Source organism: Melospiza georgiana, chromosome 5 (assembly GCF_028018845.1).
Source record: "Melospiza georgiana isolate bMelGeo1 chromosome 5, bMelGeo1.pri, whole genome shotgun sequence".
In the NCBI taxonomy this organism is placed as follows: domain Eukaryota; kingdom Metazoa; phylum Chordata; class Aves; order Passeriformes; family Passerellidae; genus Melospiza; species Melospiza georgiana.
Window position 1 is genome coordinate 70,515,651 of NC_080434.1, and position 15,875 is coordinate 70,531,525.

The 15,875-nt window shown below is 39.5% G+C and overlaps 1 protein-coding gene across 3 annotated transcripts in view; it reads left to right on the forward strand.

Moving 5' to 3' along the window:
• CTNNA2 (catenin alpha 2) overlaps positions 1 to 15,875 on the forward strand; it is a 478,676-nt gene that overhangs the window by 348,614 nt on the left and 114,187 nt on the right. For all 3 annotated transcript variants that reach the window (XM_058024127.1, XM_058024126.1, XM_058024128.1), the window contains one exon: positions 12,313 to 12,393. In XM_058024127.1, the coding sequence (XP_057880110.1) occupies positions 12,313 to 12,393 (81 nt within the window). The remainder of the gene's footprint in view (positions 1 to 12,312; positions 12,394 to 15,875) is intronic.

Sequence of the window (15,875 nt, forward strand, 5' to 3'; positions counted from 1 at the left end):
TGAGGATTCCAAAAGAAAATCTTTTATTCAATGGAAATTTGAAGTGTCCATGACAAATGAACGCTCCAATCATTCAGTGGAAATAATGGCAAAGCTCCTGCTGGCTTGGGAGAGAACACAGAGAGGCTTTGTAAATGCACCAGTTATCACTTCAGTAAAGGTCTTTATGTATTTAATTTTATTCTAATAACAAAACAAAAGCCAAAAATCTTTCTGATATCTACAAGAGGAAATAAGGCCTCTAATCAGTCTGTAGAAGTAAAGTATTATTTTATGCCTAATTAGTTTGTAATAGCATTTCCAAAAGGTTTCTTTTTCTGTAAAAAAGACTGTTGATGAAAATGTCACAGAGTTATTTTCAACAGGCTTTTGCTGCAGATATCCCACATGGACATTCTGTTATTTTGTGCTGGCTTTTCCACTAATGCCCTGTAATTGTGTTTCACTTCCTCTGATTAAACTGACAAGTAATTCGAATGGTATCACTTAACACATTGATCTGAGGCAGTGGCAGGAATAGACCACGGATTTGCTCTGTGAAAACAGAGCTGATCTTTGCTCTTGAACTCTTTTGGAAGTTGGGTTGGAGTTTAAAAAGTCTTTTTTTTTTTCCCTAGTTTTATTTTCTTTTATTTCATCCCTGTTGCTTCACAGTTGTGATGTCCTACAAAGGAGCATGTGGACACAAAGAAGCCTGCACTCAAAGTGAAAGCTTAATTACCATAATGAGGATTGAGCTCTTTTCTTTGCTCTGTCTCCCTTCATTCCAAACAGGAGCCGAAGTTAGGTACATTTGCAATTAAAACCCACACTCATTGTTTGCTTGAAGGTGAGGTTTTCACAGGAGGGTGTCAGAGAGCAAAAACCCTCCTTGCCAAGCACACATCACTGATCTCAGAAAGTCTGAGACATCCCCAGGTAATTGTGGAGGTGCCAAGTGGGGTCCAGCACTGGAAAGCAGCAGTGGTTTCACTGGATCCAAGAAACATCACCCAAAATTATGCCAAATTTTGTCTCACTGTGTACTGTGATAAAGTGTTCAGAGGAAGTTGGATTATTAAAGAGAATGCACAGAGAAAAAACCCTCCCTGGGTAGTCTGGAGGAAACTGGCAAGATAAGGGAAAACCAAACAAATAATTAATTGCATGATACATTCAGTCCTTTGTTATAAGCAGAAGTATTGAGTTGACATTGACTTTCAGCTGCCTGCCTTGATGATTACATTTTTGACTGGACATAAACAACACTTGTTTCCTCATGGATCACCCAAGGAATATAAGCACAATGCAATTAAAAGGAAAGAAATGCAGATGTAATAGTCAATACACATCTCATCCAGAGGTCTGTTGCATAGTGACAGATGCAGCCAACCGGTTGAAATCCTATTTTTCAGTGATATTTGTTAATCAAAGCACTGGAAGTGCAGCCAAAAGAGTTCTGTGCTTCCAGGGCACAGACAGGATACATTTGGGGGGGTTGAATTCTGTGTAAAACTTGTCTTTGTGCCCTGAACAGTAATTCTGCGCCTAAATAGAAAGGCAGAGTTGGAGCTTTAATATTTTCATGAGAAAAATTCATTTTATACCTGTAAATGTGAACGCTTTGATGAACCTCCAGTGGTCACTTCATTTGTCAGAGGTGCTGATTTGGTTGAAAAGCTTCTTTGCTAAAAAAAAATGCATAAAGGTCCATGCTATGGAAGCCAAGATTGCAGACAAATGTTGTTACCAAATGCAGCCTTTTTCTTAAATACCTAAACAACCAAAAAATCCTTTGTTTTTAATCAAACTGTGTTATGTGAGTCTACTGTTCCTCCAAGAGAGAGATGGAAAGTACTGAAAGGATGATTTCAAGGAATGCTGAGACGTCTCGGGAAATCCTGCATTTAATTCCTGTGACTCCTAATGCACCCTTTGGTGTAAAACCAGCCAGGGAGAGAAGAGCTACAGGTGCTGTTTAAAAGAGAATAAAACATAAAACTGACAGAAATACCAGACATGGAGATCACCTCCTCTAAGAGCTCTGACAGGTATTTCCACTAATCTGTGACATACCAAAGATTTAGTCAATATATATCAGAGTTTAGATGCATGAATTATTGTTCGTCACATGTTGTAAGATGTTCTCTACTTCTCTACCCCTCCTCTATTTTAGTTGCCTGTATTGCATCAACTTTTTCACTGACAGAATTTTAACAAAATGCATGAGACAAGGTTTTGTTAATAACTGTATATGACTCAGGAACATTATTATGCTTAAAATAATAGAACAGACTTTTCTCAAAAGCCTGTGTTTAAGTAGGTAAATTTTGACATTTTTTATTTGCATAGTCTTTCACTAAGGGCTTTGATATCTGAATGGAAAGAAAAAATTGTGTACTATCTCCTTTTTCTCATTATTTTAGATTAAGAGGAGGCATCCAGGAGCAATTTAAAAGCAGATTGCAATTTACAGCTGCAAAGCAGTTGGTGGTTAAATGAGGAGTTTGTAGTGGACCCTTTGCAAGTAGAAGTCTGTGAAGAAATTAGAATAATTTTGAATTCTAGAGTAAACATTTCTGACCTTCTAAATGGAAACATCTGCAAGATTTTGCTTAAATGATGAGTGGGGAGATTCTCAGCTGGTGTAAATTAGTGTGGCTTCAGTGAGGCTGATGTTTTTATAACAGTTTACATCATTCACATTTCTTTCTTCAAAAATTCTATTTTTTGTAAGCATTTAAGCGTAACAGCATCAATTTTCTGTACCAGCATCTTCTGAATAGAAATGTGCCGTTTCTTCTATGAAAACCCTGATGTTTTCCTCTTTGAGTAGGCATTGCAAAGGAAAAGATGTTCTTTAAGTGCAAGAAATATTCTGCCCTATTAAAATTCTAGCACATATTGCTATAAAATCACCCCTGAAATGGGAAGGAGTGAGGGGAAGCTTCACAGACATCAGCTCCCAAGGACAGAGGGACACAAAGGAGGATGAGAAGCTGACTTGCATGCCAACACTCCTGCATTTATTCCCAGGGACAGAAATCCCATTACACACACACTGCCAGAGGTTTTTCCAGGACTGTGGTGTTGTGAGGGTACCCAGGATGAGGTGAGAGATGAGAATCTGACTCCATGTTCTCAGAAGGCTGATTTATTATTCTATTCTATTCTATTCTATTCTATTCTATTCTATTCTATTCTATTCTATTCTATTCTATTCTATTCTATTCTATTCTATTCCATTCCATTCCATTCCATTCCATTCCATTCCATTCCATTCCATTCATACTATACTGAAACTATACTAAAGAAAGTGAAAGGATACAGACAGAAGGCTGGACAAGAATAAATAATAAAAACTCGTGACTGACCACTCAGAGTCCAACACAGCTGATGGTGATTGGTCATTAATTAAAAACAATTCACACGTTTGGATAAACAATCTCCAGGCCACATTCCAGAGCAGCAAAACCTGGAGAAGCTGAGGCTTCTCATCTTCCCAGGAGAAGAAATCCTGGCAAAGGGGTTTCTCAGAAAATATGGCAGTGACACAGGACGTATCAGAAATCCGCTCTCAGGGTATCAGTCTTGGCTCCTGCAGCTGCATTCCCTTGTTCCCCCCTTATCAGCAAACTTCAGCTCCAAATTAGGGTGATGTCACCATCTGTCTGTTACCTGATTAGAGAAATACAGATATAACTGGAGGGGTTTTTTTGGTTTTCTTCATTAAGTTGAGATGTTTCTGTGACCCACTTCCCTCAGCCTTTCCTCTCACGGCATTCCCAGATCATCCTGGGCCCTTTCTGGACCTTTTCATCCCACCCACTTCTCTTTGGCCTATTTGAAAATATTAAACACTATTGAGCCCAATATTGATCCCTGAGGATCAGTATTGTCTGACTTGTGACAGGCTGCCAGCTTGGAAAGGACCTGAAAGTGTTAAGATTCAATGTTGAAACTAAATTATGAAGTTATTTTCTTTCACACAGTGGGAAAAGGGTGATTTTTATTTAAATATCGCATCCTTGGAGGACAAGAATGTATTGTGCAGAATTTTTAAAAACACACCTTTATAATGCTATATTTTTTAATTCTCTGGAAGAAAATCATGCAAGTCACATGTTTATCCAAGATAAAATCTCCAGCCTGATCTTTAGGAGGGCTGGACACTCATTGCAGCTATAAAACAGCAGTTTATCTCATGTAACTCAGTATTCTTCTAAGAATTAATCATCAAGTGCTTCAAGCTCCCCTCCACTGTCAATGGAGAGAAGCAATCCCCTGTGATGATAAGTACTCTGTATTAAAATAAATATGCAAGACAGATGGGTGCTCTAAAATTGCCTGTCACTATATCTTGAACGTAGAAGGAGCTAAAATAACTGGATTTGATTCAGTATTTCAGAATGGTAAAATTAAATGGGATGGTCCTACCCTGAGCACTATCACTGCTTTCTGGAATGACAAAGTGCTACATTATAATCTGAATTTAATTAAATGGCACACCTCTTAATGATGGCAGGATATTCTTGCCAGGGGGAAGAATTTCTTATTGCTGCATGGCTTTCACCCCCTGTCAAAAAACCCTCCAAACAATGCATGTATTTTATGAGATAAAAATCAATGAGATTTGGAAGTTACACAAGGTTTGTCACTTAGGAAGGTCTCTCACCAGATGCCTTTTCTGAATTTTCAGTGCCTCAGAATATTATAAAATCCAGTATTGGCTAGAAAGAAGGAATAGAATGAATTCCAGCTAGAAAAGCAGGAATATGTCCTCACCACAGTGATGTTGGAAACCCTTGTTCAAAAATGCACAGAAATACAAAACTATTCAGTGCATCCTCTACAGCTGAAAAAAAAAATATCACCAAACAGAAAATGTTGCTGCCTTCATTCTCAAGAGTGAAAAAGTTCTCTTTTTTATTTTATGCAGCCTCTAATAATTTTAAATGTAAATTCTTCAGCCAGTTTGTTTTTTTTTTAAGTTTAGATGGCAGTACATGATTATGAGTAAATATCAGTCAATAGTAGCAGCTGCCACCTGGGAACCAGGATGATCAAGCTCTAATCCTAACTGGAATTTCAAATCCAACTGCTGCCATTGATGATGTTTTTGGAAATCTTTGGTTATTGCCAAAAGACAAGGAGTAGCTACAGAAGTGAATTATGCAAAACAATATAAATAATGACACAGACCAAAGTAAAATACTCCCCTACACAAAAGTTTTCCCACTTTGGGGAGGTTAAAAGAATAAACTGCACATGGCTGGTATTAAACCATAGTTCACTAATTCACCACTTGAAGGCATTCAGATATTGTGGTGATGTGGCCTGCATAAAAAAACACGCATAAAATATAACAAGAGAATCTTCTTCAACCATTAATGGGTACAGTTTTTATTATTTCTTTATTTTATTACATACTTAGTTTTAATTATGAACAGACCTAGATAAAACTTGCTTGGATGCAGGCCAAGGATAAGATTTGCACACCTCAGGCACTGATACTGTGTCCAGCTCATGGTTCATTTTATTTTTATTGACTTTATTTACTATCTGAGATTGCAAGGATGTGGCTTCCCCAGCTTTCTGCATAGCTGTAATTATTCACACTCCCCTGGAACTAGATAGATTCACTGGTCACAAGGTAATTAAACACTGCTGAGAGCAATTGTTTTATTTAAAGAGAACTTATAGTCTGTATCATACATTTATGAGCAGCTTATTTAGTGAGTGGCATTTTAGAACTGAGCATTTCTGTGGAAGGAAGGGGCTGTAATTCAGTGGCCATGATGGGATTTCTCTGCATCCAGAGCAGGGTGGGCAGCAGGAAAGGGGGGATTCTGTGAGACCCCACCTGCAGAGCTGCCCCAGCACCAGAGGGAGATGCTGGAGCAAGGCCAGAGGAGGCACCAGGGTGATCAGAGGGAGGGAAAGGCCAAGAGATTTGGGATTGTTCGCCCTGGAGAAGAGAAAGGTTTGGGGTGACCTCACTGTGGCCTTCCAGTGCCTGGAGGGAAGCTGCAGGAGAATATTTACAAGTGGTGGAGAGATAGGACAAGGGAAAATGGCCTCACACTGATAGAGAAGAGGTTTAGATCAGATATTAGGATGAAATTATCCCCTGTGAAGGTGGGAAGGCCCTGGCACAGGGTGCCCAGAGAAGCTGTGGCTGCCCCTGGATCCCTGGAAGTGCCCAAGGCCAGGTTGGATGGTGTAGGGGGTGTAGAATATAAGAAAATAAAGATAGTGAAGCAAGTAATCTCACCCTTAAGGAGTTGCAGCTGGGCCAATTATCAGAGATTAGGAATGGGCCTGACTTTAACAGGCCACAGCTGTAACCAGTGAGACGAAGATGCTATAAAAGAGTGGGGTGGCTGGGTGAGAGGGAAAGTGGAGTCTGTTGGCTGATTTGTGCAGGAGAAAGAGTCAGTGCTGTGAGGAGGTGCCCATGAGGAAACACCAAGAAGGTATGGAACTTTTGTGATGGGAGACAACAGCATGGAACCCCTGCAATAAGATGACAACAGGATGGGACCTGGAATAACCTCGGCTGGTTGAGGGTGTCCCTGCCCATGGCAGGGGGTGGAACTGGATGAGTTTTAATGTTCCTTCCCACCCAAACCATACTGTGATTCCATGATTTCTGTATTTTCCTTTCTCTGTGGTAACTCAGCCTTTCTCCTTTGCTACCACCTAAACAAAGTTCTAAAGACATTACTATGCAGCCTTTTCTGTACAAAATTATCTTTCTTTCTCTTTCTCCTGATGAGATAAATGAGTTATTAAGAGGACATGGGAAGACACAAATTTCAGTTCCACAGGAGGGGTTTCCATAGCAAAATTGAAGCTGGAAAATGGGTGACTGCAGAACCCCCAATGCACTTCCTTAGAAGAAATTCTAAAACCAAAATAATTTATACAAATAAAAATATAAAATCACTGAACTGAGTACAGCAGTAAGTAATTCGTGCTCATACCACATTCCCAAGAGACTTCTTAACACTCAATCTTTCCTTAAACTTACTATTTTAAGAAGTCTTCTTCAACTCATCTCTAGAGGAACCACACAGATTTTGTGAACTTGTTTTCCTGACCCATCTCCTTAGAAAGTTTCTAGAATTTATAACTTACAGTGAAATTTAGTCTCTACTTCTCCTGGAATATATTGTTTAGCCTTTTCCTGACCCAAAATAAATTGTCTTTTATCAGAAGAGGTCTATGTATTGGTATGTTTAAACCTAGATTTCTGCTTAAAAGCACTGATGCAGCAGCCTGTTGTTCAAAATATTTTTCCTTTTGGTACTAAGCTTCTCTTCATCACTTTTAAAAGGGCTGCTGAACATTGGCATAGTTTTAAAGGAGTGATGTTCAACATTTAAAATAAAATATTAGGACAGCTATCTTTTTGAGCAGCAATTTACACCTTAATAAAACATTGTGCTATTGAAGTTCTGAATAACCTGTAAATAATGGAGCCCTCTACCTAGGGGATGATGAAAATATAAAAATAGATCAGTGTTTGGTAGCTTTTGGATCAATAGATAATCTTTCCAGCTGTCTCCTGGAGGCCAAATTACTTGAAACAATAGGTTGGACATGCAACACTCTTGATGTTTGAGGAGATTGACTCTCCCAGATATTTTGGCTTACATCTGAAGCAGCAGAAAAAAAAGAGGAATGTCTGAAAATGGTGGTTCCAAAACATCTTACATAGATGTATTGTTGTTAATATTGTTGCAGTTTACTTGAAACCTTGAGCTGCTAAATTGCAAACTTTAAAGGAAAATAATGTTCTCTAGCAATCACTCCTTTAGTTGTGATACACTTTGGAGTTTTGTCTGTGATATTTTTTTGTAGCCTGCAGTTGCCCCACTTTTTGTGTATTTCTTGGCATTGCATTCCCTTCTTTTATAGTTTACCATTGTCAGCCTTGTTCATCTGGGATTTTTTTACGAATAACATGCTCAAAGGATTGGCTTTGCTTCTCCAACGTCTCTAGATGATCCTAACTTTTCAATGCAAAGATATTCATTACAATAACATCTGTCCTTATCATAATAATTTTGGTAGTAGGAATTTCATCTATTTCATCCACTGAAATTTGAGCTCTGTGATTTCCTCATTAGTGGTATATCTGGAGTTATGAAAAACCAACAACACAGTTCCAGTCTGGAGCACCTTCTTCCAAGGCTGAGCATATCTCATCTAAAATGCACTGAGGAGTCCCTGGGCTGATTGGCCTGACTGTCCTTGTCTTGGTTCTGTGAATTCTCTAGGGTTAGAAAAATGTCCTGTTAAGTACCTCATGCTGATAAAAAGAGTTCTGTAATGAGCAAATTTTGGGATGTAAATGTCCTTAATAGTTGTGGTACGTATTTTGGGAGTTTAATACTTTATTCTAACAGTTTAAAGTGTAAAAAGGAAAAATGGAAGGAGAGGGAAAGGTCTTTGTAAAAAGGAAAACCAGTGCTGTACCTTAGCAGGGATCCTTCTAGCATTCAGTAGATACTGAAATTTCTTACTGTCCTTAAGTGCATTTTGCTCTTGTTTGATATAAATTTCTGTGTTCTTTCTTTCTTGTTCAGGTAATACTGTTGGCACTGGTTGAGACTATAGGCATTTTCTGGAGTAGCAGAACAGTCAGTACCTTAAATTCTTCCACTACCAGACATGGTTGTGTTCAGAAATCACACAACTTCTCATGTCAGGTGGCAAATCAGGCTTAAAACCTCTTGAATATTATATTCAGGGAGCTGGATCTGACATTGAGGGGCCTGCAGCCTCGGGGTAGAAATGCAGTGGAAGATCATCTCCTCATCTGGGGCAATCTACAGCCAGCACAGCCCCTGGTCAGAGCCTGTGGGAATTGGCTCATCCTGAACTGAAAATAAATCAGATGGGCAGGGAAAAGGAAATTGGAATGGAAGCAACTCAGACTGAGAAAATTGTTTGAAAATATCTCGAGTATGTAAATGCTGTTCATGGTCACAAGAAATCAGGGACTTGATTAATACATTCTCCTGTTGCAAAGTTCTCCTCATCACACCATGCATAGATGTAATTCTGTCCTTAGGAACTTGAATACAGATATTTTGGCATTCAAGTAATTCTGTGCATTTCTCCTCCTTCTCCTTTTAACCCAATGCCAGCAGCAATTTTTACTTCCTTTTCATCCCAAAGTATCTTTCTTCTCTTTGCAGAGAAAGATTAACAGAGAAATGGCAAATGGCTCAATATCAAGCTTTTTCATTTTTTCAGGAAACCAATAAATTTCTTTCTATCCCTTCTAGGAATGAAGGCCAAAAATTTATCACAGAGCAACAATAAAATAAGAGTATTTAAGGACTTAAATAAATAAACTTTAATAAACTTATATTTTCAGCACAGAGCAGATGGTGTTTGACAGACCTGCCTGAAGCTATGTAGCATCACATGCCATGCTAGTTATTTTTCAATAATGTGATTTACTAAACAAATTTCTTTGAAATCATATGCTGAAGAAGGGAGTTTGTATACAGACTAAAAGGCCATTTTATAAGTAACAGGTGAAGGTCAGTTAAAATCCCTGCATAAGTAAAAATGGTGCAGAATGGGAGATTTCAGCCATATTTGTGTGAGTTTATAAAATACTGCCATTGAGAGAGCTCAGCTGGATCTCTTGTTTTGGTTTAGTTTTCCAGCACATCCCATTCAGCATCTCAGGCAGCATTGAGGCACAATTTGGGCATTTGCACACAGAAATGTGGAACAGGCTTTGCTCTGCTTTGCAGGGACAAGGGACTGGCCAGATGGATGTGGACAGTTTGTGTTGTGTGGCCTAAGGGTCACAGAAGGGTTCCCAGTTGTTTTGTGTTTCACAATAGGATGGACCTTAAGGGCCACTGTTTATATATAAACACTGTTTATTTAAAACTGGAGATGAAAAGTTATCAGATAAATTTGAAGGGAGCTTTAGGAGGGGTGCTGGATTTAGGCTGCCATGGGCTTGCTCTCAGTGAGAGTTCCCACCTATGAGACATACAAAACACCCAGATTAGGAATGAAATTACCAGCTTTGAGGTCCATCTCAAAATTTCTCCTTTTTTTTCCAATACCCAGGAGTCTTTTCCTCTAAATGGTGCAGTTCATCAAACGCTTAATTTATTTAGTGTCTCTGTATCCCATAGCTGACTGCCCTGGAAGGATTCCCAAGTTCCTGCTCAAGGACAACTTTCTGACCCCCTAAGTGGGTGCCAAGCATTAATTCCTTGACCTCACCATGTTGGTGGTGAATACCAAATATATGTGCCCTGCATGAGGTCAGTGAAGGGGAATTGTGAACCACTTGTTTTAAAATACCTTCCCTTGTAGACTTAAGTGTCTTGGTGTTAGTTCTTATTGGGCTAATCTCACAGGAATTTTGGCCTGTTTACCAAATTATTCCCTGATTTTATTTAAAATAAGGTAAGAGAAAGTGCCAAACACAGGTTATCTTTGCCCTAAAAAAAAAAAAAAAAAATAAATCTTAACATGTCTTCTGTGGTTATGGATCTTTCTAAGCCGGTCCATTAAAGCTTAAACAATGAGAAGAATTTAAAGAATATTAGATAAATTGAATTGTTTGACTGGGAAAATAGAGCATCCCAGAACATGAATGTCACCAAGGAAACTTGGTTCTGCAACTGCACAGCATACAGCTGGAGTAATTTTCTTTTTTTTCTAAGTTTTCTTAGACTGTGACTCTGTAGTCTCACAAACCAGACCCTGGCTGAGGCTGGCTCATCTGGCAGTCCCTGCTGGCCCATTCCAGCATCAGGAGAGGCTTCCTGAACCAAACTTTTCTGCCTCAGCTTTATTGTGAAACTTCAGCTTGGAAAACAGGCTCGATTGTGTGCACATATGACACCTGCTGTCTTGAACAAAATACCAGGGACTGAGTTTGGGACATCTAAAACCAAAAGCCTGTGCTGGCATTGCTCAGGCTAAAGAGATGAGGTTCTTCAGCTGGGGACCAGAAGAACTCAGTCAAAGGATGAACACAAGAAAAGTGAGATAAAAATATCAGTGGGTGACACAGATGTGATAGCAAATGCTTTCTCTCCCTGTTTTCTGGTGTCAATTTGTGTGATTAACGCCAGAGTTTGTAATGGATCCTTTTTAGAAAGCTAAGAGGTAAATTTATGTTTTGTATTAAATTCTGGTGGCACTTGATATTGTTATGTTTGAATTTCTAAATAAAAGGAAGGGGATGGTTTTTACAGATTTTTAAATGATCATAAAAGCTTTGGCCTCGTGTCATAATTAGAATTACAGGCAGTAACAGAAAGCAGGCGTTCCCTGGATTGAACGCCTAAAGCAAAGACTGGAACAGAGGCCCCTTGCCAATGCAGGGCTGATAACTGTGCTGTACATGTGAGAGGGTATCATTGAAAGGTTGTCTTTAATCCCCATCCCACCCCAAAAGTGCCTTCTCAATAGCTCCCAGAAACGTGTGCTATTAGGCTCAGCTGGAGGGAGAAAATCGCCCTTAATCGTATGCAAGGAACAATTCTAAATAAAGGCATTTGAAAACAGCCTTGGGAAGGAAAAGAGTAGTGCCAGAAAGAATGGAAGATCATTTTGATTCTTGATGAAAAGCTTTCAAACTGAGTTCAATGTGCAAAAGATGTGACAAATCTTTAGAGAAGTAGTTTTCTCTTAAGAGAAAGGTAATACAGCTAACAAAGTCACTTAATGCTTTTTGTGCCATTGAACCTGCAAGCCATATTTTTCCCCCATTGCTTATGAGACACAAAAGGCTTTTTTCCCCCTTTTTAATCTTGGTGAGGAGTTTTGCTTTCAGACTTCCTGCAGGAAAGTGTTTTAAGTGGAATTCTTCTTTATACTGAACCTAATGTCTGCCAATATGATTCCTGTTACAGGCGTAGGGACCATTTTCCTTCTGTCCTCAAGCTGTGTTGCTGCTTATTATCATGTTTAACATTCCCAGTGCTTGGCAGGATGGAGATTAGCAACTCTTAATATTCATTTTATAGTGAAAGGTCTTGCCAGATTTTTTTGAGTATTAGCTATAATATATGCACATAATTTATTGGTGGAAAAGTTCTGAACTCTCTGGTGAGTCACCTTAATCTTTGTTCTTATCACTTTAGGATTGTTCTAAAATAATCTTCTGTGCCTCCTGCACATAAACATGTTAAAAACATTTCTTTGGAAATAACAACTTGATGGTAGCAAACAAAACAGCTGCAATAATTTCCTTTGATGAATCCTTATCATTTTTTTTTTAAGTTTATATTGCCTGAAGGATTTTTCTCTAACTCTAAAATATTGTGTTTTTAACAGACTGGAAGGAAGGAGAAGGGAGACCCACTCAACATTGCCATTGACAAGATGACCAAGAAAACACGAGACCTTCGGAGACAGGTGAGCCCTGCTTTTGATAATATTTCCTGATTTTTCCAAGGAAATCATTGCTTTCCAACTTCAGAGTGGTTTCTCCACATGAGGAGGTGTAAAGAATTGGTGTCCTCATTTAAATATGGCCCTACGTTGCACATGACTTCAAGGAAAGTAGCAACATTTCCCATAACAAAAAAAAAGGGAGAAGGAAATGCATTCCAAGTGCAACCCCCAATGGTCTTTCCATGTGGGAGGGGAGGCAGATTGTCCAGACCTTCCCTGCCTTGGCAGCTCAAAACCCCAGTCATAAAAACACTGGCATATGTGCTTATTTGTGTTTTATTTGAATACTCTCACTAGAGTAACAGGAAAGATGAGCAGAATATGAAAAATTGTAAGAGTAAAATATATTCAAAGAGAACTTCCAAGGTTCTGTATTAAAGAAAGATCCTGTGAATATACAGAAAGTCATAATAAATAACAATTTTGCCAGAGAGGTGATGTCCCATCCCTGTAGACGCTCAAGGCCAGATTGGATGGGTCTGAGCAGCCTGGTCTCGTTGAGGATGGCCCTGCCCCTGGCACGGGGAAATAAACCAGGTGACCTTTAAATGCCCCATCTAGCCCAAACCATCCAATGATTTTATGAATAACTGCAAAACCTAGTTTAAACCATACATTTTGGCTTTCTTCTCTTACATTTATCATTGTGTTTTGTGATAAGAAAGAAAGGTTAATTCAAAAAGCTTGAGATGGAAAAGAAGTGAAAGGAGATTGGCAACCAAAAGGGAGAGGTTTCTCTTTACACTTTCAAGTTGAGCCAGGACAGATTGCCTCTCCTTAGGTCTTTTTTCTCCTTTTGAGATGATGCCAGTTCTGCTTTTTTTTTTGTAAAAATTTAATAATAATAATGATGATGATGAAAATTCTACCTGGCCTCTGTGAAAATGATCGCAAATCCAGAAAACTGCCAAACCAAGTAAAGATTTAAATGTATCTTCAGGTACCTATTTGCAGCACGATAATTTTGGAGAGAGTGGCCCCTGTAGGAATTTTGAAATCAGTGCTCTGCACTGCTGAAACTCAGCTCATTTCAGCTCTTCCTTCCTAACCTTTAGCAGACGTGTTTGAAGATCATCTTGTCAGAGCTTATTTTGCCAAATAAACCCATTGCAGTGGACCTAGAGACAATATGAATCACCGAGTCTCCTATATAGAGCCTGGCATCACATCTGCTGCTCAGCTAATGACAGAAGAGAGATCTCTGCTGTTCTGACCTCCAAATTTGTGGGATCCTCAGCTCTGCAGTGGAGCTGGGACCATGTGTTGCCTCCCACCTCTGTTCTCACTGCTTCAAGGAAGTAGCAGACTAACACATGAGTGAGTTCTGTGTGAGGCTCTCAGCAGTTGCCTGAATTACTCATCCCTAAAGCCAAATTTACTCTGAAACGTGATATAAAAATGGCACCTGTCTTAATAAGCTGTGTGCTTCTCATGTGTATTCGCCCTCATGGAATGTTCAGCCTCAGAGAGGTTGGAATTCTGGATGTGGGTAAAGTGAAGCACAGATATTGTATTTTCCTGCTTGGAGATGAAGCTTTTAGTGCAGTTTCTGATATTTATGGAAATTAATCACGTAGGTATAATGTTTATTAAATTGTGGCAGTTGCTAGTAAACTAATCAAGATTAAATCATAATTGTGCTGGCTTTTGCACAAACATAGAGGAAGATAGAGCCTGCTTTCAACAATGTGCATCCTGACTGTGAATCATGATCAATGCTGTGCTTCATCACATGAATATAATCATCAGAGTACCTGAGTGTGGCTGCCCAGACCTGCCTGTGCTCTCCCTGCTAAATCCCAGGATGTGAGGGTGTCGCTGAGGGCTTGGTTTGATGGCTGAGGAGAGAGGCCTGAAGATTGAGAGGACATGAGGTGCGGTGGAGATTACAGTGTCCCACTATTTCAGTCTTTCTATTATGGGCAAAATCATTGCAGAGACAACCAACTTTGAATATCATCATCCCTTTTGTCTTAATTAATCCCTTTTAAACCTTGCTTTTCAGACTTTGGATGTTTAAAGTTAACCCATAAAACTAGATAACATGTGACCATGTTCACAGGGTTAGGATGAGGGAAGAAATGAGGATCTGACTCCATGTTTCAGAAGGCTTGATTTATTTTTTTATGAGATATATTAAAACTGTACTAAAAGAATAGAAGAAAGGATTTAATCACAAGGCTGGCTAAGAACACAGGCTTGTGTCTTGCACAGAGAGTCCGAGCCAGCTGAGTGTGATTGGCCATTAATTGGAAACAACCACATGAGACCAATCACAGATCTATCTGTTGCATTCCACAGCAGCAGATAATCAATGTTTGCATTTTGTTCCTGAGGCCTCTCAACTTCTCGGGAGAAAAAATCCTAAGGAAAGGATTTTTCAGAAAATATCATGGCTACAATAACCTACAAGAGGTGTTTTGATGATGAAAAATACAAATATGGATAAATAGTTTGTTTTTTATTTCCCCAATTCGTAGTCAGGCTCCCTTGCAAGTCTTCAGTATTCACCCATCTAAGACTGATTTTTCATTTTCTCCCCAGGTCACTTAGCTCTTTATCTGGGAGATTTGATTTCATTATCTGCATAACATGCAGACATGGGTAATGATTGTGGATGGAACACACAGTGCTAAAATTCCTCCTCACAATTCACAGTCACTTCAATATTTCTTTTTCTGATGGAATTACATCTTTTAAACTTATCATTTAAACTCTCCTGGGAATTGGGAAACTATTATAGAGATTTAATTATATGTCTTACTATAAACTGCCAGTGAGAACATCAAGCTGAGTCAGACTGAGCAGGTTCTTGGAAGCAGATACACCTCACCAGCCCATGGCTTCCTGCTGCCATTCCTTGCTGGATTTTCATGAAATCACAGCCTGGTTTAATTGGAAGGGACCCTAAAACCCATCCCTATCCAGCAGGGACACCTCCCACTGTCCCAGGTGGCTCCAAGCCCTGTCCAGCCTGGCCTTGGACCCTTCCAGGGATCCAGGGGCAGCCACAGCTGCTCTGGGCACCCTGTGCCAGGGCCTGCCCACCCTCTCAGGATAGAATTTCTTCCTAAAATCTAACCCAGGCTCTTCAGTGCAATTTGAACAAGGAGCTACTGGAGAAGGTCCAGCAGAGGCCACAAAGATGATGAAGGGTCTGGAGCATCCCCCTTATGAGGAGATAGCCTAGAAGTTGAACTTGTTTAGTCTGGAAAAGAGAATAAGAAGGATCTCATCAATCCACATAAATATTTCTGAGGCAGGTAACACAGGATGGTGCCAGACTTGTTTTAGTAGTGCCCAATGACAGAACAAGGTATAAAGGCCATAAACTAAAACACAAGAAGCTTCTCCTCAACGTGAGGAAGAATTTCTTTATGTTGTGGGTGGCAGAGCACTGGAACAGCTGCCCAGGGAGGCCCTGGAGTCTCCCTCTCTGGAGA